Below are 24,144 nucleotides of genomic sequence, written 5' to 3' on the forward strand. Positions count from 1 at the left end.
TGAAGGCAAAATAAAAATGGCTAAGATGTCAAGAAAATGGACACAACATGAGCCCTCAATTCATCCATCTAAAAAGTCTGCCTGAGAAGTCTCAATGACAGAAATATTGCATTGGCAAATATTTATATGACAAATACACCACACAGATAAGCACGGTCAAGCAGAGTGTTTGTTTGGCTTGATTTCAGAGAAGGAAGAGAATTAGGCCAAGGGATAGTAGATGAATCCTTTCGGCTACCTGGATTGTTCCATTTCCTGAACTTGCTGGTTAACTGTACTGATATCTTCTTTGTGAATAGATAACCTCTTAGAAATAGGGAGCAAAGTTGCAGCAGCCTACAGCAGTCAAGGTTCCAAGATTTCTCGTATGTGTTTCACAATTTAGAAGTTAACTAGAGCTGGTTGACATCTTTCATTAAATGTTTCTAGGAAATTTATCTCTTTTCAATCCAGATGACCTGACAGCACTGTCACCACCCTGTATCAGGAACTTAGGCTGGTTGGCTTCCAGTCTGAGCTCCTACCCCACATGCCTCCTCCTCTTAGCCAGGGTGATCTACACTTTCCAGGGTCATGACTCCCTCTTTCGAGTCTGGGTGGGGCTGCCTTTCCCTGTCATCTCAATATCACAACATGTGCTTTTCCATTGTAACCGCCTCTAACATTACAGCATCTCTATGTTCTACTTCAAACACAGTTTTTAAAAAATATTTTTTGTTTTCCTCTCTAGTTTTTAAAATCTTCATGTCATACTTGCCTTTGGACTTCATGCACTGTTTGTATGGAACTGGGCCACCATGATAAACATCCCTGGTTTGTCCCCATCTTTCTGTTAAATAACCCTCTAAAATATCCAAGCCCCCTGCAGAGCCAAATCATTTGTTTCCATCGTTACCCCTCCTAATTCAGCCTCATCAGGTCAATTTGTAATTACAGTGCTAAATTTTTAGTTCTAAGTATTTATTTTCTTTTTTAGAGGTATGGATTTATATCTTTTTTTTCTGAGATGTTTCTGATACCTACTTTTCTAAAAATCTCTAATTATGTCCAGTGGTTTTTTAAGCTCTAGCATGAGTCCCTTTCTCATAAGGTTCTTGTCACTTCTATGTTACCAACTAGCTCTTCTTTATTGGAAACAATTAAGTTCAGAACAGGAATGCTCTTTTGTGCTTTCTCTACATTCTAAGGCAAGAAACTCTCAGCAAGTCAAATTTGGTATTTACTAGATTCTCTGTGTTAAATGGAATGAAGTTTCCAGCAAATTTTGAGATAGACTCTTCTGTTATTGTTATGTTTTGCCTCTGCATGGTACATATCAAGAAGACTATTATCAGACTTCAGTATGAAACCTGGGATTGTACGAGAGCCTTCCTTTGCAAGTGACGGGAGAGAGTGAGGGCTGCAAAGCGTTATTGCTGCTATTGATAATAGCAAGGAGAGTAATGTTTACACATGTTAAGAAAATCCATACATGTCAAAGAGAACAACAAAAAAGAAATGAATATTCTAGGAAAAATGATAAAATGTTCTTCTGCCACATTTGTAATATGATTCGGTTCAATAAAAAAATTACTGACTCAATTTTTCAAGTACATATTTACTGTATATACAACATGGCATTACTCCAGTATTTTAGGGTTAACTGTCTCCTTGACATCAAAACTCACCCTACATAATTCAACACTAGCTGAAGAACAATTTGTTTTTTGAATTCCTCTCCTCTTCTCTTACACCTCAAGAATTTGAGAGTTAGCTTCATTCTTCTGTTTCTTGCAGTCATATTTTTAGTTCCTTAGACTTTACAGTGCTCTACCTGTAATTACGCTGCAAAAACATAAGACAACGCCACTGAAAGGCCAGCAGCAGAGGAGATAGCAAAAGGCCTATTTGTGGTCTTGAACAGCTGCAATAGGGCAGGGCGTGCCTGGCAGGGTTCCCTCTGCCTCCAGCCAGCAATGACAAACCCCAAGAGCTGGGCTTGCTTTCACAGCAGTCGCTAGTGCAGGGCATTATTTCACTGCCCCAAAAGCCAAGGACTGGAGTCAAAGTCTACAAGGGCTGATCAAAAAGGGGGACATGAGAAAAACACAGGGAGAGTGCTGGGAGGGATGGCCTTCTAGAACGCTCTCCAGATCCTGAAGAGCCACCACCTACTGTCCCACCCCTCCCCTTTCAAAACAAAACACAGCAAAACAACCAGCACTCCTTCCCCCACCCATGGAAGGCCAGATGTTACTTTTAGTTCCAGTTTGGAAATAACTGACCAAGTTAGTTTTGAATTTTTTTTCTTAAAAAAATAAGAAGTAATGAATCTGGATTTTAACCAGGAAAAGAGAAATGAGATGTCATCAATCAGATGTTTTGAAATTCAGGTAATAGGAAACATTCTCTAGCAAAAGTCTTCTTCTGCAGTTATGCAAAATTCTCTTTTTAAGGGACCATTGTTGTCTTAGGATAAATAAAAAGTACGCGTATATGTGTAGGCTTTTATAGCTCGATGCAATTTGATGCTTTCAGTCCTTACACAATGATCTTTGCACTATACAGTGCTTCTGGCTCGTTTTAAAATTAGTGCTTTCTTACTTAGTGAGTTAATGTAATTGCAGCAAAGAAGCACATTTATATTCTATTCATTGACAACATTAGCATATAATGCAAATTTACTTTGGAACTTATGCACATGCACACATTTCTTCAGAACACTCTGAAAGGGTAGAATTGAGTTCTTTTTCCTAAAGTGATGAGGGTGTACAATCCAGACCACAAAACTATGGATGCTAATGGGGACAGACTAATATGGTTCCAGCTGGAATTAAGAGCTTACATTCAGTATGACGTTAGATGATTAACAACCTTTCTGACAAACAATGATAGCTAAAGTTCCTCTCACAGGATAGACCGGCCCTCAGAGGTGCATCCACAAAAAATGAGAACTCCTGGAAAATATCTAGCCATAAGTTTTTTTTTTTAAAAAAATCATATTTTACTTCTCATATGCCCATAAAGTCAAATTCTATGGAGAAAATGCTCCAATTCATGTAGCCAGTCTGATGATGTTAATATTGACTGAATATGTATTTAAGAAGTTAAAACTTGAAACCCATTTTATGGTTGTGACACTGAGAGTCCACAGATACTTCTTATAAACTTCTCTTATAATGCAGTATATATCACTCTATAATATGATCAAGAAAATACTTAGCAGCTAAAATAATAGGAATAACTACTACTTACGGTTGACAGAGCTTCACCAGGTCCTGGTCGGTGGTGTGGGGAGGCAGTCCTCGGATATAGAGGTTCGTTTTGCTGAGCTGATCCCATCCTGAGTTGCTACTGCTGCTACTGTTGTTATTACTGCTGGTGGTGCTAGGACTGGGAGGGGCCATGGGGTGGGCTGGGACCAGAGACTGCTGGAAAACAAAGATGAGGAGCCTTAGTATGCTAGCATTAGGAGGCTGACACCATTCAGAGGCTGTACGATCTCCCAAATAAAATGAAGTTACCAAGATTTAAATATAGATTACCTTAAGCTACTTTGAGGTATAAATTTTAATTCACACTTTAAAAAAGGTCTGTTCATGCTACTTTAAAAAAGCCCTCTCCTTCAACATAAAATTGATAATAGGGTTTACTCAGTAAAAGTTCTCTATGTGCACCTTAAATGTGACTAAATTTATGTAAGATTAATTTATTCACGCATTTTTCAGGAACACATCTACTGAGACTCACAATTAACGTGCATGAAGTTAGATGGTACCATCTTAATATACAGTAATTTAGAAATCACTAGACTTTTGAAAAGGTTTTCAAATTCTGAAGAACGTTTGATTGAAAGTTGCTTAAAATTTTATTAGGATGACTCTTAAAAAAAAAAAATTACTTCTCAAGTACAAGAAAGTTAGAGTTTAATCCAGATATACCAATAAGGACGATCTCACCTAGTGCTAAGACAGGCACACGACTTCATTGAGACATCTGGGTAAGATTCCCAGGCAGGCTGCCTTTCGCTCTGGCTAACCTTGTGAAATTTAACCCCTGTGAGAATGGTGTCCAAGCTGGAAAACTTCCCAGCTTGCAGCACCCACCACAACTCGAAGTAAAGCCTGCAACCAAAGGACTCAGTGTGGTTTTACAGTCGGCAGCCACCTAGGAAGAATGTCTGAAATTGTACTCATACCAGACAATTCTCTGTGCACCGACAGAAAGAAACCACAGTTCTCTGACCCAGTGCCACACACATGACTTTGAGGAAGTTAAATGGCTCAGCTTGAGACGAAAGAGCACATAACCCCAAGTGTCCTCACAGCAAACGCGCAGCAATTTCACATCAGGACAGGGACGTTTTTTCACCTCACATTTTCTAAATCATAAATATACTGTACTAACTCAAGGACATCACTCATGAACAGTTTGAACATCCAAAATTAAATAGTCACTAGACAGTCAAAAGGTTCAAATCTCATGGCTTGGTTTTTACCACCACAAACAAGAAAGTCAGGCCTGTCTATAGAAGACAAATCAAATCCCACAGTGGAAAGTTGGAGAAGCAGACCCCTTGCAATAAGCATACCCTCATTTACCCTTGTCAGCAACCTCCGTTGCCCACTATAGATTCCTAGTTTTGTACCCAGCTTCTGCCATGGTCATCCTAATTCCATAATATCCCAACATATGGGGATCTCATTAATTTATTTTTATTTTTTATTATTTGAGATGGAGTCTCGCTCTGTCACCCAGGCTGGAGTGCAGTGGCACGATCTCGGCTCACCGGAACCCTCCACCTCCCGGGTTCCAGTGATTCTCTTGCCTCAGCCTCCTGAGGAACTGGGATTACAGACGCACAACACCATGCCTGGCTAATTTTTGTATTTTTAGAAGAGACGGGGTTTCACCATGTTGACCTGGCTGGAATTGAACTCCAGACCTCAGGTGATCCACTCACCTCGGTTTCCCAAAGTGCTGGGATTACAGGCATGAGCCATCGTGCCTGGCCCCATTAATTTAGATATGTTACCATTTTTTCTGGTCCTATATCTTTCAGATTCTTCCTTCCACTGCCCAGGTTCCTTGCTAAGATATCATCTGAGTCCAAACACCACTTTATTTAAAGAGATTCTCTTTTAGAAGGAGAGCAGCAAAGGGTCAATAATAGTCATTGCAGAAATGCTATTCACTGAAGGTTGAACTTGAACTGGGAACATCAGTATTGCTTAATCCCAAAATAAAAGCAGCCTGAGATCACATCCTACCAAATCTATTTGATTCATGCCCTTAATGAGCAGCTGAACTCATATCCTTTCTCCAAACCACTAGTTTTTCTCTAGGGGCTAACTACTTACTAGATATAAAACTAAGACCAAACTCTGACACTTGCTCTGCCACAGGTGGCACCTCAGAGCACTGGCCATGCCCCACAAAGCCTGTGCTCCTTCTCTGAAGCCACTGAGTTGCTACCTGCCATCCAGCCCTACTCTATTTTTCACATCAGTGAGAACAGAGGTGCTGGAAAGTAGCCCACACACCTGCCTCCTGTCCCAAGCCTTTGATTGACGCAGAGAACTTGTAGCTATTAGAACTTGACAGGACTGAATTTTCTCTTAAACCTCCTTTGATTAGTGTCTCAGAAACCATCCCTGACACAAGTCACACTGTTTTCACAGTAGGACCCAGTATGTTTAGCGTAGCTGTTGGGCGATGAAACGTGGTCATCTGGGATGAGACTTGGAGAAGTCAGTAAGAAGCTGTGGATCAGGCCTGCCCCTACCTCTTAGTGGGATTACATCAACATGAAGTAAATGAACCATCAGGCATTTTAAAGACTGCATTCCAAGGCTGCATTCACTTGAAACTTTGATTTTGCCACAAGTGGAAAGGGAGTGGCGGGCATGCACTTGTATAATTAAAGAAACATTTGAATGTATGACTTATTTGGAGATTATTTAGACATGAAAGTAGTAGGTTTTTTTATTTATGTATTCATTTTTGGCAGAAATACAACTATGATTTACTTGTCTGAATTTACAGAGCCAGTTTAATATAAATTTGATGGGCATCCATATTTACTGCAGTATTTTCCCACTGTGGGAAGGAGATACAGCCTGTGCCTCCCTGCTTCCCCTCTTAAGTTTGCCCTGTGAGGGAATGAAATCTCCCAGCATCTGATCCCAGGCAGAAGAGGGTTCCTAAAAGTACCCAATGAGGACTACTAGCCTCTGGTGAATCCTATACAGAACAAAGTTCAAATTCAAATTTTATTTCCAAATCAATTCTTTCTTGGGGCTAACTGAAGACAGAGAAAGAAAACTGAAAGAGAAGCGTTGAATTATTCTAGGTTGTCAATTTTTAATTTTCTGGTGCAGACATTTTTAAACCAAAGATTACGTTTTTAGAAGTCACTGAAACTGGGCCAGGCGTGGTGGCTCAAGCCTGTAATCCCAGCACTTTGGGAGGCCGAGGTGGGTGGATCACGGAGTCAGGAGTTCGAGACCAGCCTAGCCACCATGGTGAAACCCCGTCTCTACTAAAGTTACAGATTCTGCTGAGTACTTTATATACATTACCGTACTTAATTCAATCAAACAGGCAGGTAGGTTATTGTTCTCCCGTTGTGCAGATTAGGAAACTGAGTCTCAAAAAAAGTTAGGCCATGTGCCAGGGCCACACATTTAGAAAGTGGCAGGGCTAGAATTTGAACGCAGGTCTGCTAGAAAACAAAGCCAGAGCAGAGCCTTCAAACAGTACTCTACGTGGGACCCTAAAACACTTTCTATATCCTGAATGCTCTATTTGTATTCTTTAATTTTCTGTGCCCATCATTTTTGCTGACTAATTACCAAATTCCAGCTTCTCTGAAATTTGATACTTAATACCATTGGCAGATATGTTTTTTAAGAAAGTAAAAGGTGCCTTTAAGTTGTCTTAATTAACACACAGTCTGATAAGTGTTTAAAAAAAACAAAGATTAGCTCTTAAAAAATCAGTTTTAAAAATTCTACTTTATAAAAATCTTTTCATTAGAGAATAAATTCTACAAACAACTTTTGAAAGCTTCAGCATATTACTGCTAAACATTAGAGTCAATATTTTAGGATGACATGACTTAAAACAGTGAAAAATTAAACCTTCATTCATAGATTAAAATGCAAATACTGACAAGCCTTTAACTACAGCTTCAGAACTCTGATAAATTTAAAGCAATTACACTGTCGTTAGATTAGGTGTCTTGGCAGCACAAATGATAAACAAATTTTTAAAAAGCTTACAAAGGGACAAAAAGGGACAATATTTTAGCCAGTTCCATTTTCATCACTGGTAGTCCTTCTACATTTTGCCTCTCAAAACCCAGAAGCTGCCTTGGAACTTGAAAAGACCCTCTATGGATTAAGGTTGCAACTATTTACATACATTCAATCTAATTAGGGGACCTGGTGGCTGGATAAGCATGCTAAGTGCCCACCCATCCCGAAAGAGCCTAGTAGTCTCTCAGCCTTCTCTAGCCTAATTTTTTCCTGTTATCAGGTCAGGCAAACAAACTACATTCTTGTATCTCCAAGGGCAAAGGAAACAAGCTAATTCAATTTTCTTGATAATACTTATATGGGCTTAATTTGCATGCCAAAATGGATAGAAAACAAAGTCACTCGTGAATAAAGGGGTGGTTGTATTAGACCTTCAGCCTTTCCTGCACGAGTGGTTTGGCACCATCAGGAAGAGCGTTCATCGGCACTCAGAGAGAACTTCCTGTATGGACAGCACTCAGAGAACACATCCTGTGTGGGTGGCACTCAAGGAGGACTTCCTCTATGGATAGCAATCAGGGAGCACTTCCTGCATGGACAACACTGATGCCTCCTTCTGGCCAGAAGTCCCACTGGGCCTCCTACACTAAAAGGATCAACAATAGGCACAGGGCAACTATACACAGGGTAATACTATCTCCCTCTCTATCACATCACCCCCTATAGAGAAGAGAGAAATAGTCTCTCCTCTATAAATACAAAACTAAAGGTCATTTACAAAATTAACCACATGTGAACTAAAATACATTAGTAACCATGTACATTGTTGTAGATTTCTATGCAGCAAAGATAATTTTAAAACAAAAACTTGTCATTTAAAATTCTATTGTCTCATTTCCTTCCATTACTAATAGGCTAAAGAACAGTGCTCTGACCAATCTTATAGCTGAAGCTGTCCTCTTCCCACCCCCACCTTACTTAGCCACTTCTCTAAGAATTCTAGTACATTTTGAAGGGAAAGGAAAGCTAGGACCTGCCCTTTAATTTTCTTCAAGTCTTCTTTAAAGTTTTCATCCTTATAGCTCAAGAAGGTTACCATTCCCACCCCTGTTGCCCCTACACACCCCTCCCCCCCCCACCACCATCCCAAACAGCAGGTTGGTTTAATACATCAACTATTTCCTTCATCCAGAAGCAAAATAATCAGTACAGTTGCTCCTGAAAGCAGACAGAAGTTTACAGAACATTATCATTTTCACAGGGAAACAGTATAAGATCAAGCCTGAAATGAACTGAGTACTATGTGAAGACAATGTCTGCTACACTTATTTCCATACACCGGTTCCTCTCTGTATGCTTTCAAGATGTAAAAGGAATTTAACAATTTAAATAAACTATCAAACAGGAATGAGGGGGACCCCCACATGGGCCAGTTATCACCACAGTCAGAATATTTTCTTTGTTTCCTTTTGGCCATATGAGTGACTGAGAGAAGGCTGGGAATGGTGGCTGGAAAGAGAAGTTCTGGCACAGGGAACTGGAAAAACAAAACTAAATGTGGGAGGTGAACTGGAGAGAGGTGAGAAACTGGCCAGGAATCAGTTGCTCCTGTGGATAGGTCAGGGAAGGAATGCCTGAGGCCAGGATGTTAAAAAACACATAGCAACTAGATTAATGAAGGGTAATGCCCCTTTACACAGCCAGTGTGTCTCACTTATACATACCATGGAGTTAGGGAAATAATCAATTAATCCCATTTGATAACAAGGATATCAAAGCTTAAAATCACATAGCTAATTAGTTAATGAAACTGGTTCTCCTATCTTCACTGTTCCTTGTTTGGAAAAAAACTTTGCAGCTTCTCAAGACTGTGAAACTGACCAATAGAGTATTAAACTTTTTTTTTTGGTTGGATTAAGCCTGTCAAAGGAGAGGGGCCCATGTTACCTTCACTACTCCAATAAACCCTAAAAATAAAAATGCCCAATATGCTTCACAATTAATTCTCTAAGATATCCATCAAAGTTGATCCTTGCATGTAAAACTGCAATCTCCACAAAGAAATCTCTTTACCTAAGTTCACGAATAAACCATCATTTTCTTATGCTTCAGATAAAAGAATTAAAGTTAAGACTTGCATTGTCGAATACAACATGACTGACTGAGATTTCCTTCCAGATCCCATCAAGACACTAGATTCCTTTGAATTCAGCTCTGCACCAAGCAGACCTAATAGACATCTACAGAACTCTCCACCCCAAATCAACAGAATATACATTTTTTTCAGCACCACACCACACCTATTCCAAAATTGACCATATACTTGGAAGTAAAGCTCTCCTCAATAAATGTAAAAGAACAGAAATTATAACAAACTATCTCTCAGATCACAGTGCAATCAAGCTAGAACTCAGGATTAAGAATCTCACTAAAAACCGCTCAACTACGTGGAAACTGAACAACCTGCTCCTGAATGACTACTGGGTACATAACGAAATGAAGGCAGAAATAAAGATGTTCTTTGAAACTAACGAGAACCAAGACACAACATACCAGAATCTCTGGGATGCATTCAAAGCAGTGTGTAGAGGGAAATTTATAGCACTAAATGCCCACAAGAGAAAGCAGGGAAGATCCAAAATTGACACCCTAACATCACAATTAAAAGAACTAGAAAAGCAAGAGCAAACACATTCAAAAGGTAGCAGAAGGCAAGAAATAACTAAAATCAGAGCAGAAGTGAAGGAAATAGAGACACAAAAAACCCTTCAAAAAATAAATGAATCCAGGAACTGGTTTTTTGAAAGGATCAACAAAATTGATAGACCGCTAGCAAGAATAATAAAGAAAAAAAGAGAGAATAATCAAATAGATGCAATAAAAAATGATAAAGGGGATATCACCACCGATCCCACAGAAATACAAACTACCATCAGAGAATATTACAAACACCTCTACGGAAATAAACTAGAAAATCTAGAAGAAATGGATAAATTCCTCAACACATACACCCTCCCAAGACTAAACCAGGAAGAAGTTGAATCTCTGAATAGACCAATAACAGGAGCTGAAATTGTGGCAATAATCAATAGCTTACCAACCAAAAAAAGTCCAGGACCAGATGGGTTCACAGCCAAATTCTACCAGAGGTACAAGGAGGAGCTGGTACCATTCCTTCTGAAACTATTCCAATCAATAGAAAAAGAGGGAATCCTCCCTAACTCATTTTATGAGGCCAGCATCATCCTGATACCAAAGCCTGGCAGAGACACAACAAAAAAAGAGAATTTTAGACCAATATCCTTGATTAACGTTGATGCAAAAATCCTCAATAAAATACTGGCAAACAGAATCCAGCAGCACATCAAAAAGCTTATCCACCATGATCAAGTGGGCTTCATCCCTGGGATGCAAGGCTGGTTCAATATACGCAAATCAATAAATGTAATCCAGCATATAAACAGAACCAAAGTCAAAAACCACATGATTATCTCAATAGATGCAGAAAAGGCCTTTGACAAAATTCAACAACCCTTCATGCTAAAAACTCTCAATAAATTAGGTATTGATGGGTCGTATCTCAAAATAATAAGAGCTATTTATGACAAACCCACAGCCAATATCATACTGAATGGGCAAAAACTGGAAGCATTCCCTTTGAAAACTGGCACAAGACAGGGATGCCCTCTCTCACCACTTCTACTCAACATAGTGTTGGAAGTTCTGGCCAGGGCAATTAGGCAAGAGAAGGAAATCAAGGGTATTCAATTAGGAAAAGAGGAAGTCAAATTGTCCCTGTTTGCAGATGACATGATAGTATATCTAGAAAACCCCACTGTCTCAGCCCAAAATCTCCTTAAGCTGATAAGCAACTTCAGCAAAGTCTCAGGATACAAAATCAATGTACAAAAATCACAAGCATTCTTATACATCAATAACAGACAAACAGAGAGCCAAATCATGAGTGAACTCCCATTCACAATTGCTTCAAAGAGAATAAAATACCTAGGAATGCAACTTACAAGGGATGTGAAGGACCTCTTCAAGGAGAACTACAAACCACTGCTCAAGGAAATAAAAGAGGATACAAACAAATGGAAGAACATTCCATGCTCATGGGTAGGAAGAATCAATATCATGAAAATGGCCATCCTTCCCAAGGTAATTTACAGATTCAATGCCATCCCCATCAAGTTACCAATGACTTTCTTCACAGAATTGGAAAAAACTACTTTAAAGTTCATATGGAACCAAAAAAGAGCCTGCATCGCCAAGTCAATCCTAAGCCAAAAGAACAAAGCTGGAGGCATCACGCTACCTGACTTCAAACTATACTACAAGGCTACAGTAACCAAAACAGCATGGTACTGGTACCAAAACAGAGATATAGATCAATGGAACAGAACAGAGCCGTCAGAAATAATGCCACATATCTAAAACTATCTGATCTTTGACAAACCTGACAAAAACAAGAAATGGGGAAAGGATTCCCTATTTAATAAATGGTGCTGGGAAAACTGGCTAGCCATATGTAGAAAACTGAAACTGGATCCCTTCCTTACACCTTATACAAAAATCAGTTCAAGATGGATTAAAGACTTAAATGTTAGACCTAAAACCATAAAAACCCTAGAAGAAAACCTAGGCAATACCATTCAGGACATAGGCATGGGCAAGGACTTCATGTCTAAAACACCAAAAGCAATGGCAACAAAAGCCAAAATTGATAAATGGGATCTAATTAAACTAAAGAGCTTCTGCACAGCAAAGGAAACTACCATCAGAGTGAACAGGCAACCTACAAAATGGGAGAAAATTTTCGCAACCTACTCATCTGACAAAGGGCTAATATCCAGAATCTACAATGAACTCCAACAAATTTACAAGAAAAAAACAAACAACCCTATCAAAAAGTGGGCGAAGGACATGAACAGACACTTCTCAAAAGAAGACATTTATGCAGCCAAAAAACACATGAAAAAATGCTCACCATCACTGGCCATCAGAGAAATGCAAATCAAAACCACAATGAGATACCATCTCACACCAGTTAGAATGGCAATCATTAAAAAGTCAGGAAACAACAGGTGCTGGAGAGGATGTGGAGAAATAGGAACACTTTTACACTGTTGGTGGGACTGTAAACTAGTTCAACCCTTGTGGAAGTCAGTGTGGCGATTCCTCAGGGATCTAGAACTAGAAATTCCATTTGACCCAGCCATCCCATTACTGGGTATATACCCAAAGGACTATAAATCATGCTGCTATAAAGACACATGCACACGTATGTTTATTGCGGCATTATTCACAATAGCAAAGACTTGGAACCAACCCAAATGTCCAACAATGATAGACTGGATTAAGAAAATGTGGCACATATACACCATGGAATACTATGCAGCCATAAAAAATGATGAGTTCACGTCCTTTGTAGGGACATGGATGAAATTGGAAATCATCATTCTCAGTAAACTATCACAAGAACAAAAAACCAAACACCGCATATTCTCACTCATAGGTGGGAATTGAACAATGAGAACACATGGACACAGGAAGGGGAACATCACACTTCGGGGACTGTTGTGGGGTGGGGGGAGGGGGGAGGGATAGCATTGGGAGATATACCTAATGCTAGATGACGAGTTGGTGGGTGCAGCGCACCAGCATGGCACATGTATACATATGTAACTTACCTGCACGTTGCGCACATGTACCATAGAGCCTAAAGTATAATAATAATAATAATAATAATAAATAAAATAAAATTTAAAAAAAGTAAAAAAAAAAAAAAAAAAGACACTAGATTCCTTATCATTCAAGTATCTTTTAAGGGTTGGTTCTGTGCTCCTGCATGCTAATCAGCCCAATTGTTCTATTTCCTCCAAAAGTTCTTCTAAGAACTCCAGCGACTCGCCAAGTTGCCCACTGAGAACTCTGCGCCAGGAAACACACAAGAGTTTTTGTGCAATTTGTTCCATCTAGTTTTTGTAACAGCATTTATAAGGGGTATGGGTGTGTGAATATGAAGATACCAGACTGAAGACATTAAATTTAAATTAATCACCAGAAAACTAGAGGGCCAAAAGAGAAAGTAAGGGGCCTAAGGCAATGGTTTCAAAATTTCCTTGCCAGATAATGCATTCATCAGAAAGAAAAAGCTTTTAAGAGTGTGTTCCTAGCCTTAGCTACCCTTAATTGCATTGCTTATAATGGTGTAGTACAGTATAGTTTCTAAAAATAGAGTTCAACCAAGGGAAGATCAGGGAGGAGGGAGGATGAAAAGACAGGGGACAAAAAGGTTGAGGAAGGCTTCACAGACGGGGTGGATGGCTGAGAGAGCTGAATATAAATGACATGTCATTAAGAATAAAAGGGGTGGTGGCTCATGTCTGTAATCCCAGCACTTTGGGAGGCCAAGGTGGGAGGATCACTTGAGCCCAGGGGGTTGAGACCAACCTGAATAACATAGCAGGACCCTGACTCTACAAAAAAAATTTGGTGGCACACGCCTGTAGTCCCAGCTACTGAAAAGGCTGAGACAAGAGGATCACTTGAGCCCAGGTCAAGGCTGCAGTGAGCTGTGATTGTGCCACTGCACTCCAGCCTGGGTAACAGAGCAAGACCTTGTCTCAAAAAACAAACAAACAAACAAACAAACAAAAACAATAAAAGGAATGGCAAATCTGAAAGAAAGGTGGGTAGAGTAAGAAGAGGAGTGACCAACAAAGACACAGACTGGAAGGATCATTCTTCACAAAAGCCAGAGAATTACCCAACCTGGTTGGTTCAGAGGAAGCTCCCACAAGTTGATGTTGGGGTAGGAGTGTGGTGGTACTAAAAACGTAGTAGGAAGAATCTAAAAAGCAAGGTGGAATGTGGACATGATGTCACAGGCTACCAGTCTCACATGTAGAAAAGAATTTAAACACAGTAAATGAAGAGCACGGCTTCTGGAGAATGCAAAACTAGAAAAACACTTCCCTTCCTTCTATGAAAATAATGTTTATAACAATAACAATAAAAAAAATTGGCCGGGCACGGTGGCTCACACCTGTAATCCTAGTACTTTGGGAGGCCAAGGCAGGTGAATCACCTGAGGTTGGGAGTTCGAGACCAGCCTGACCAATATGGTGAAACCCTGTCTCTACTAAAAATGCAAAAATTAGCCAGGTGTGGTGGTGGGCGCCTGTCATCCCAGCTACTTGGGAGGCTGAGGCAGGAAAATCATCTGGACCCAGGAGGCAGAGGTTGTAGTGAGCTGAGATTGCACCATTGCACTCCAGCCTGGGCAACAAGAGTGAAACTCCATCTCGGGGTGGGGGGGTGGAAAATTGAACGGAAAAGTTAGAATATCCAGATTCAAGTTTTGTGTTGGCCAGGAACAGGAATGAGTATTATCCCTGGAAGGCTCAGGTCTTCACGTGTGAAATAAGCAGGTTAGACTGGATGATTTCTAAGCTTCCTTCCAGCTCCAAAATTCTCTAAAATTCTGGATAGTGCTGGACAGTGCCATCTCCAGCTAAGACATATCAAGACAGAACCCAGTCAGGACCTTTAGTACTCTCGTCTGTCTGCCAAATACAGAAATGGAGCAAGAGTCTGTTAAACTGGTAGACTCCAAGGCCAACTTCTGTGACATTATGCAACTTAAGACCAACAGACATCACACTGCAGCACCATTTTCCTACACCCCTTAGGCCAGCATGGATTCCCGACTTAGTCATAAGTGATTCTAAGAAAATATTCTAAATATGTAAGCTATCCTAAAACAACAACTGCAGCCTAAAGGAACAAATGTAAAACAAAAAACAATCTTAAAGAGCTCCTGAAACCAGAGTATCCTTAAGGTAGAAACAATATTACAGCTGAAATAACCATAATAACTTAAGATCTATCGAGACTGCATGTTACTTAGTAGCCTGCCATCTTTGTGTTTCAACGTGTAATCAGTATAAAGAGTTACATTTCACATTCTATTCAATCTCTTCTATATAAAAGGACCCTGTAACCGCTCCAAAACCACTTTAAAAGAAAATTCAAAACAATAAATAAATTACAGCCCAAACAAACAGTAATTAGAACGCAGTAAACACAAAATCCCACCCAACTTCAGGTGCAAAATTAATTATTCTTCTGAATTCTGAATGCAGGTGTGCAGTGTTTTCCTCCTCCTTGAATTTCCAGATCCATGCCAGTTTTCTTCCTCAACACAGAGCCCTGTGAAGGGGACAAGAGCAAACTCTTCCTTTACTTTTTACTCAAAATAAATGGGGAAAAAAAAAAAGAAAAAAGAAAACTTCCTAGGGGAAGTGAAACATTACTTTTATCATGACAGTTCAGAATACCTCTGCAATGCATTTCCTGCCTCACCCCAGTAGAGTTAGGATTCCAGGGCTGACAACTTCCTCTCAGCTGTTTTTTAAAGTCTATCTACAGTACAGTCTGTATCTTAGTATTTCTTGTAAGTAATGAATTACCGCTGAGATTGTAAAGTCCTCAGGGTGGAAAATACCCATTCAAAAACATACTTTCTCCACATTAAACAAACTTACTGAAAGTATTATAAGGTGATTAAATATTAAGTTAGAAAACTTATATGAGTAAGCTTACAAAAAAAATACTCCCACAAAACCAACTTATTTATTTATTCTTAGATCCAGAGGGACATGTGAATGACCTTGCAGTACTATGGGTTTCACAATTTAGCCCCTAGAGAAAAAAGCATTATCTGTACTTACAGGAAACTGAACAAGTATTTGCAATCTCCCCATAAAAATAACTTAAAAACATAAAATCTTATCTGACAATGTTGTAATTTTGTGTATAAACATCACTGAGAAAATTTTTTGAATTAATATAACTCAACAATTACTGTCTACTTTTGTTTCTTTCTCATGGTAAAATCTAGTAGCTTACATCTGATATGAATAATTAGAGAAAGTGAGTGATACTAGAACAGCTCTTCTATTATATATCAGTATATGTATTTCTTTTTTATATTTTTTAATTTATTTTATTTTTTTAAGAGACAGAGTCTCACTCTGCCTCACGGGCTGGAATGCAGTAGTGCAATCATGACTCACCACACCCTCAAACTCCTGGGCTCAAGTGATCCTCCTGTCACAGCCTCCCACGTAGCTGGGACAATAGGAGCATGCCATCACGTCTGGTTAATCAAATAAATAAATAAATAAATAAAAACTTTCTTTGTAGAGACTGGATCTCACTTTATTGCCTGTGTTGCCCAGGCTGCTCTTGAACCCAGCTTCAAGAGATCCTCCTGCCTCAGCCTCTCAAAGTGCTGGGACTACAGGCCTGAGCCACTGGGCCTGGTCAATCTGTGTATTTCTGTGTCATGTCTGCATGTGTGAACAGTCCTGTTTGTGTGTGTGAATAAAGATAGAGGGGAACGGATGGCTGTCTCTAAGCTATACTGCCTGAGAATGGGGCTTGCTGGGGTTTTTTTTTAACATTTTCGTCCAAGATCCACCTCAGAAGTTAACTTTTTGCCTGACCTCTCCATCCTGTATATATAAATAGGCACAGACATATAAAACTGAAACGTAAGTTTTGTGAAACAATATTTTCCTTTACCAAATGCAATGTACCCTAATGTTATCTTTTCTAGTATATTTCGTTAAAAGAAATAAATGCTGGTTGTAACCCACTGAACTGATACTTCCCACTAATATTGCCATCTACAGGTTAAAAAACAGTGGTCGGCAGCGTTTCTCAAACTGATGTGCAGGTGAAGCACCTGCACTGTTAAAATGCAGATTTTGATTCAGCCATTTGGAGTGGGGTCAAGTTTCTGCATTTCTAACACAAGCTTCCAGGTTTTGCTCATGCACAAGGCAGGACTCCTGGTCTGTGTGAATGAATTTGGGAAGGGCCCCCTTCCAGCTTTAAGGAGGAGCAAGCTGCATCTATTCACAAAGTGAGATAAAAACCTTTGTTCAACTGATTTCAAACCCAGTATCTGCTCACAATAACAAAATGCTAGAGCTGGGAGGGGTATGAGGGATCATAAGAGCCAATAATTATCCACTGGAAGTATAAGGAAATCTTGAGAGATGGCAGGATGGGAAGCAGAGGTGGGGGCATACTTGAATTTTTAGCAAAGGGAGCTTGGCTTTGAAAATGCTGAGAAACACTGATGTAATGCAACCCCTCACTTTTCAGGGAACCTGAGGCCAGGAGAAGTCAAACCACATATCCAAGGCCATACAGCTAATCAGAGGGAGAACTGGGCTTCCAGTCCTGACACTGCTGTCATAAAGCACCAGTCGTTGTTTGTTACCAGGATTGCAGCAAAGATGATGGTACAGGCCAAATTTTCTTAATGAGTTTTTAAAAACTGAGTAAAATTGATATGCTAGACCTGTTAAGACAGCAGACAAAAATTATTTTGTGCAGCCTCTTTTATACCTCAGATTTTATCCACTGTCAACTTCTAGATCACTTACATAGATGTCCAGGTCTATGCTAGACATCCAGTAGCTTGCTTTAAAGAAAAAAAAAAAGGAAACATACCTATGAAATTGATAATTTAAAGCTCCCAAAAAATGCTCGTGAATGCCACCCATTTCTATTTTTGTATTTATTTATATTAAGAATTTTTGAGTAGCATACAAGATCATTATCTGTACCATCTACAAGAAGATACAAAAATCAAACAGGTTAATTAAAGCAGTTTGGAGACTGGACACAGTGGCTCACGCCTGTAATCCCAACACTTTGGGAACCCAAGGTAGGTGGATCACTTGAGCCCAGGAATTCAAGATCAGCCTGGGCAACATAGCAAAATCCCACTTATACAAAAAGGAAAAAAAAAAAAAATTAGCTGGGTGTGGTGGTTCACACCTGTGTCCAACTACTGGGGAAGGTGAGGTGGGACGATCACTTGAACCAGGAGGTCAAGGCTGCACTAAGCCGAGATCATGCCACTGCTCTGCTCTTCAGCCTGGGCACCAAAGTAAGACTCTATCTATAAAAAAAAAAAGCACTTTGATGCTTTTCTGTCATAAGAGTACACTCAGAGTCAACTACCAATTTAACCGGCTTGAATTAGGAACCCTTAAAGAATCACTAGAATTGCCTATCCATGGTCAAGTCTCCCTATACATGTCACAAATTCATACACTTAAAACAAGTTACTTCATACTCTGTTTCTTTAAAAATAAAATGGAGAGATTTGTAAGACTGTTTTCTTTTGTGAACTCCAGTGTTTGCTTTTTCCTAAAGCTTCACAAAGCATATACTCAGATAAATTCTCTAAAACAAACTGGTTTTCCTTCAGTTAATGTGGGCTGGACGTGGTGGCTCATGCCTGTAATCCCAGCACTTTGGGAGGCAGAGATGGGCAGACTGTTTGAGATCAGGAGTTCAAAACCAGCGTGGGCAACATTGCAAAACCCTATCTCTACAAAAACACAAAAATTAGCTGGGCATGGTGGTGCATGCCTATAGTCCCAGCTACTCTGGTGGCTGAGGCCAGAGGATCACTTGAGCCCAGATGGCAGAGGTTGCAGTGATCAGAGATTGCACCACTGCACCCCAGCCTGGGAGGCAATAGAGGAAGAACCTGTCTTAAAAAAAAAAAAAAAAAGTTAATGTGAACCCTGCTTCCAGCAGCCCACCATTATACTCTGAAGGGCTGTTTCTAATTTGACCTAAGCATTTTCCCATTTTTACAGGGACAAAGTTTATTTCAGGTGAAATTTCTGTTTAATGATACTGCATATTTGGATTGAGTATCTACTGCTAACAACAGCCCTGAGACTTTCCTGTGTTTTATGGAGTCAGCCCATGCACTATTGTCTAATCATTTTAGTGGTGATGGTATCAACCTTGGAATACGTAGGTGCCCTGGGAGCTAACCAAACCAAATGCTGGCAAGCCTCATTCCTCTCTTCATCTCTTCTGAAGCAGATAAATTGAAGTAGAACGTCATTCTGTGGTAAGCAGGATCTGGGAAATGCTTTCAATGTTTACAGAAATCAGATGCAACGTTTTTTCTTTTCGTTTTAAAATTATTTCACAATATTCTATTTGGAGTAGGAAGTTATTGCTCAACAAGAAAAAAAGTGAAGTCTTTGTCTACACCTTTTTATTTTTCTGTTGCTAAAATTAATCATAAAGCATCATTTCATCTCTTTTACCAAAATGTGCACATTGCTAGTTATTGAAAATGTCAAAGAGAGTTTCTTTTCCAAAGAACCTTGGACAACATAAAGTTCTGGTCTCTAGAACAGAGACCCAGGACCTCTGTGTGTTTGGGGGCTGGATGTGGAGATCAGTGGGCAACACAGGACTCAGTTCCTACACTTGAGTTTTCTGATCCTTCTCTTCTTTCATGATATTTAGTTTCATTATAAATCTTTTATCTTTGCTGTGCATGATCAAACATGCAATCTTTCATTGTCCATTGTTATCCCAGATTAAACTAATTAGTGACGAGTACCCAAAATGAGTTTTATAAATCTCAGCCCTTCTAAATGCACAAAATAATAAAATGACACCATCTCTCCTCACTCACCACAGAGAAACACATTTATGAAGAAAATGATGCCTAAGTGGAAACTGGCTTCAGGAGCCTAACACTCAATGACCAGTGACGGGGAGCAGCTCTCTGCCTACCCCCACCTAAGCCAAAGCCGCCAGTGGGCTTTCCAGAACAGGAAAGGGAAAAATAGACTAGAGCCCAAACATGGAGAAACACTATGGTGGACCCTTGCCCAGAGGACAGGGCAGACAGGAACAGCCTTCTAGGTGTGGCCTGCAGCTACGCCAGGACCTCAAAGTGAAGTAAACAGAAAAAAGCAGTAGCATGGAAACTTCAGAGCGCCCCGTACAATATCAAATCATTTTGCTAAAAAAGAAAAAATGCAGGAAGAGGATATACGGTTTTAAAATTTCTATTTTTTTAAAAAGACAACTTCACAGATTCCTAAAATTCAAGTCTTTGGATCTAACAGCTTAAATCTTAGAGCAGAGCAAAAAGAATGCATTAAGAGAAATGGTGGTTTGTTGTTGTTGTTGTTTTGTTTTTGGTAAAGATCGGAACCAAGCATGATAACTTCTAGTATGGAAAACAATTTAGGAAGGAATAGACAAGCTTCCTTTTATCCACTGTGGCCAGGAAGCTGGGGAAGTCCACCCACACCCTCGTGGCAGGGAACGGTGGCAGCCACTCTGCTCTTCCCCGCAACCCAGTAGTTGCTCCAGTTACATAAAATTTGCTCAAATTAAAACATCATCCTACCTTTAGAAGAGCTTCCATCACAAAGCAAATTAAATGAAGATAAAAATCTGAAGGACAGTTTAATCCCGCCTGGATATGTTTTTTTAAATTAATATATAAATTGTAAATATTGCAGTGAGAACTTATCCATAAAATCCTAGAGAGGTTATCTCACTCTGTTCCCCCCAGGAATACATGTAGAAACTTGGTCGGCCTTATAGACTCTAACTAATTTCATCTCTGTTCTCCCTAATTGCAAAATTCAATCTTCCCTTACAATAATAGCTTATATGCAAATTCTGGATAGCAGTTATCCTAGAAATAGATAAAACACTGGGAACAATGTTTTTCCCTTAATAGGGGGATAGGTTTAGCTCTCTTTTTACCCATTTTAGTAAAATGGGTAGAAATTGATCTATAATATTTTATCTTTTTGTTACTATCAAAATAACCTAGGCAGTCCTTAAAAATAGTTTAATAAGCAAAAACTAAAGAGGAAAAACCCAAAGCATGACAATTTCTGGAAAATATTTTTTCCTCCGAGAACTAAGTGTTATGCATAATACTAATTGTTAACATTATTGAGCATTTACTCTGTTTTTGGCATCAAGCTAAATGAATTCTTCATTCAGTTTACAGATAAGAGAACAGAAAAGTTAAGGGAGTTCCCCAAGGTCACCGAGGAGGTAGCAGTCAGGTTGTGAAAGATCAGTCGACAACCTCTTCAGGAGCTAAGTGGAAGAGAAAATGGGAGTGAGGGAGGCATATGCCATTGAGTTTCACCATACTGGGGGCTTTGTTTGATAGAGAACTACTCTGAGGCTTTTAGAAAAACTGACCTTTGCTATGAATGGTATATCTATGTGATGGTTACTAAACGTCTTCCAATAAAACATAACCAAAAGGTTTGGCTCAAGAAACGGTTGCAAAACAGTACAACTGAGTGACACGGCCTTCCTTCCTTCCTCTAATACCAACAGCACAGCATTACTGTGAAGGATTATTGCTAGAAAACATTCAGGAAACCTGCTTTTCTTTAGATCTCAATATATGATATTTCAACTCAACAAAAAGTCAGTACTTTCTAAATGGTGTTTCTACATTTGGATTAAAGAACAAATCTCACCCACCAGCCTGTCAACCCCTTCAGGATAAGGGACCAAGCCCTGCCTAGTAATCCCACCCTACGTCTTAGAGCCTAGACTAACAGCTTTATGTGTTTGGTGAAGGAACATAGATTAACATTATGTTAGAAACCGTGAAGCTGCTGCAGTGATTAAAATGTTGTATGTTGAACACCTCCAGGGTATAAGGAAGTGGGTGAAGTTGGCAAGGGCTAGATGGTGGTGGAACCTAAGTATCTTAGAAAGGAGTCTGAAATCTGGTGAGAAGTGCATTAATCATATCATTTTCCTCACTGAAACAGAATCTTTCACTTGAAATTTATTATATTTCCTTTCCAGACTAAAGCATCTCCAGAACAATTTCCCAACTCCATGACAGGTGGACTTTTAAAATTCCTAGTTTAGATTTCAAAACACCAGGGACAGTAGACAAATTATGATTGATAGCAAGAATTATAATTCAGAAAAAAATCTGAGCCCTAATAATCTTAATCTTATTACCTTTGCATACATGGGGTATATGGGTATCTGTCTTTTCAAAACAGATTAATCAGAATTACTATAAACCTTCAAGAAAATGTAATCACTTTGGGATCCTCCTGCCTTTGGTAATGGCCACATCTGGTCAGGCAGTTGTTATTCATTCTTTCCAGGATTTGCTTTATTAGACTTTCAATTGAAAAATGACACCTTCACTCCAATCCTTCTAATTGATTTTTAACCTTAGAGAAGTGTGAGAGAGTTCATTAGAGGACTAACTTGTTAATAGAGTCATCTGGGTGGTTTGATAAAATTCTTTCAGAAGAATCACAACACTCCCACCCCACAACACTAACATAGTTTACTTAATTTTTTTTTTTTAAAAAGCTACTCCTTAAAATGCATTTCATCTCTTTAAAACATTCAGTTCACAAATAGAGCCATCCTAATACAATTTAAATGTGATTGGCTCCTGTCAGGAAACGTAAAATGTACGATTTATACAGTAACTACAACACTGTACATGGACATGAACCTATTCCAAAATTTAAGATGAAATATCAATGGAGAGAGTGGAAAGTGGCTGTTAGTTTCCAAGGGATGCTGTAACCAATTACCATGAACTGGGTAGATTAAAACAACAGAAATGCATTCTCTCCTAGTTCAGGAAAACAGAAGTCTGCAATTAGGGTGTTGGCAGGTCAACATTCCCCCTGAAAGCTATAAGGGAGAAGCCTTCCTTGCCTCTTCCAGTAGCAACTCCTGCTGTTCCTTGCCTTGTGATGGCAGAATTCCAATATCAACTTCCATCCTCACGTGGCCTTCTCTCTGCATCCTATCCTCTTCTCGAAAGGACACCAGTCAATGGTCACTGGTCATCTCAAGATCCTTAATTAATTCTACCTGTAATTAATTAATTACAACCATCCTATTTCCAAATAAGGTTACATTCTGGGGTTCTGGTTAGACATGAATTTGGGGGGGGAAACTGACCCACTACAGTGGCTTTCTCTAAAGGACTATTTTATTTTTAAAAAATGGACAAATAATAATTATACAAAATGATGGAGTACTTAGTGATGTTTCAATACATACAATGTGTAGTAATCAGATCAGGGTAATTAGCATATCTATCATCTCAAACCTCTATCATTTATTTGTGTTGGGAACATTCAATATCCTCCTTCTAGCTATTTGAAACTATATATTATTGTTAACTATAGTCATTCTATGGTGGTATAGTGAGCTATGTAATCAGAGCACATACAGAGAATTATTTTACAGAAGCAGCCACTACGTTGTAATACCAACGAGTTCTTTAACCATATTTAGATCCAGAAAACAACTAATAGGTCATCTTGTCCAGTCTCATATCCAAAGTAGGAATTTTCTTTAAGGCATAGAGATTGGGGATGGAGTAAATAAATAAAAACTTTAGGCCGGGTGCAGTGGCTCACGCCTGTAATCCCAGCACTTTGGGAGGCCGAGGCAGGCAGATCACAAGGTCAGGAGATCGAGACCATCCTGGCTAACGCGGTGAAACCCTGTCTCTACTAAAAATACAAAAAATTAGCCAGGCGTGGTGGCAGGTGCCTGTAGTCCCAGCTACTAGGGAGGCTGAGGCAGGAGAATGGTGTGAACCTGGGAGGTGGAGCTTGCAGTGAGCCAAGATCGTGCCACCGCACTCCAGCCTGGGCGAGGGAGCGAGACTCTTGTCTCTAAATAAATACATACATAAATAAATAAAAACTTTAAATGTCATTTTTTAAATGAAAAAAATTGAATTTTCTCTACGGCATAGAATTTTACCCACAGCATAGAGATTTGGGGTGGGGGTAAATTTAAGAAATTTAAAATGTCATTAGAAAACAGCAGATGTCCCAATTTATTTCTAAAACATTTCTAACTGCTACAACATAGAAGTCTAGTCTCCCCTTCTTTTAACCAACTTTAAATCTTTAGTGATAACTATTATCCCCCAATAATATTCCTCTAAACCTCAAAACAAACAATAACCAAACAATTTCTTTGGCCTAGGCAACTTCTAAGGAGGCAGTAC

General features: G+C 39.3%; 1 protein-coding gene across 23 annotated transcripts in view; it reads right to left on the reverse strand.

Moving 5' to 3' along the window:
• RBMS1 (RNA binding motif single stranded interacting protein 1) overlaps positions 1-24,144 on the reverse strand; it is a 221,872-nt gene that overhangs the window by 93,063 nt on the left and 104,665 nt on the right. For 12 of the 23 annotated variants that reach the window (XM_054477480.2, XM_054477478.2, XM_054477471.2 and 9 more), the window contains exon 2: positions 3,235-3,410. In XM_054477480.2, the coding sequence (XP_054333455.1) occupies positions 3,235-3,410 (176 nt within the window). The remainder of the gene's footprint in view (positions 1-3,234; positions 3,411-24,144) is intronic. The other 11 variants (XM_063648242.1, XM_063648239.1, XM_063648237.1 and 8 more) reach the window with 1 other exon arrangement.

Source organism: Pongo pygmaeus, chromosome 11, assembly GCF_028885625.2.
Source record: "Pongo pygmaeus isolate AG05252 chromosome 11, NHGRI_mPonPyg2-v2.0_pri, whole genome shotgun sequence".
Taxonomy (NCBI): Eukaryota; Metazoa; Chordata; class Mammalia; order Primates; family Hominidae; genus Pongo; species Pongo pygmaeus.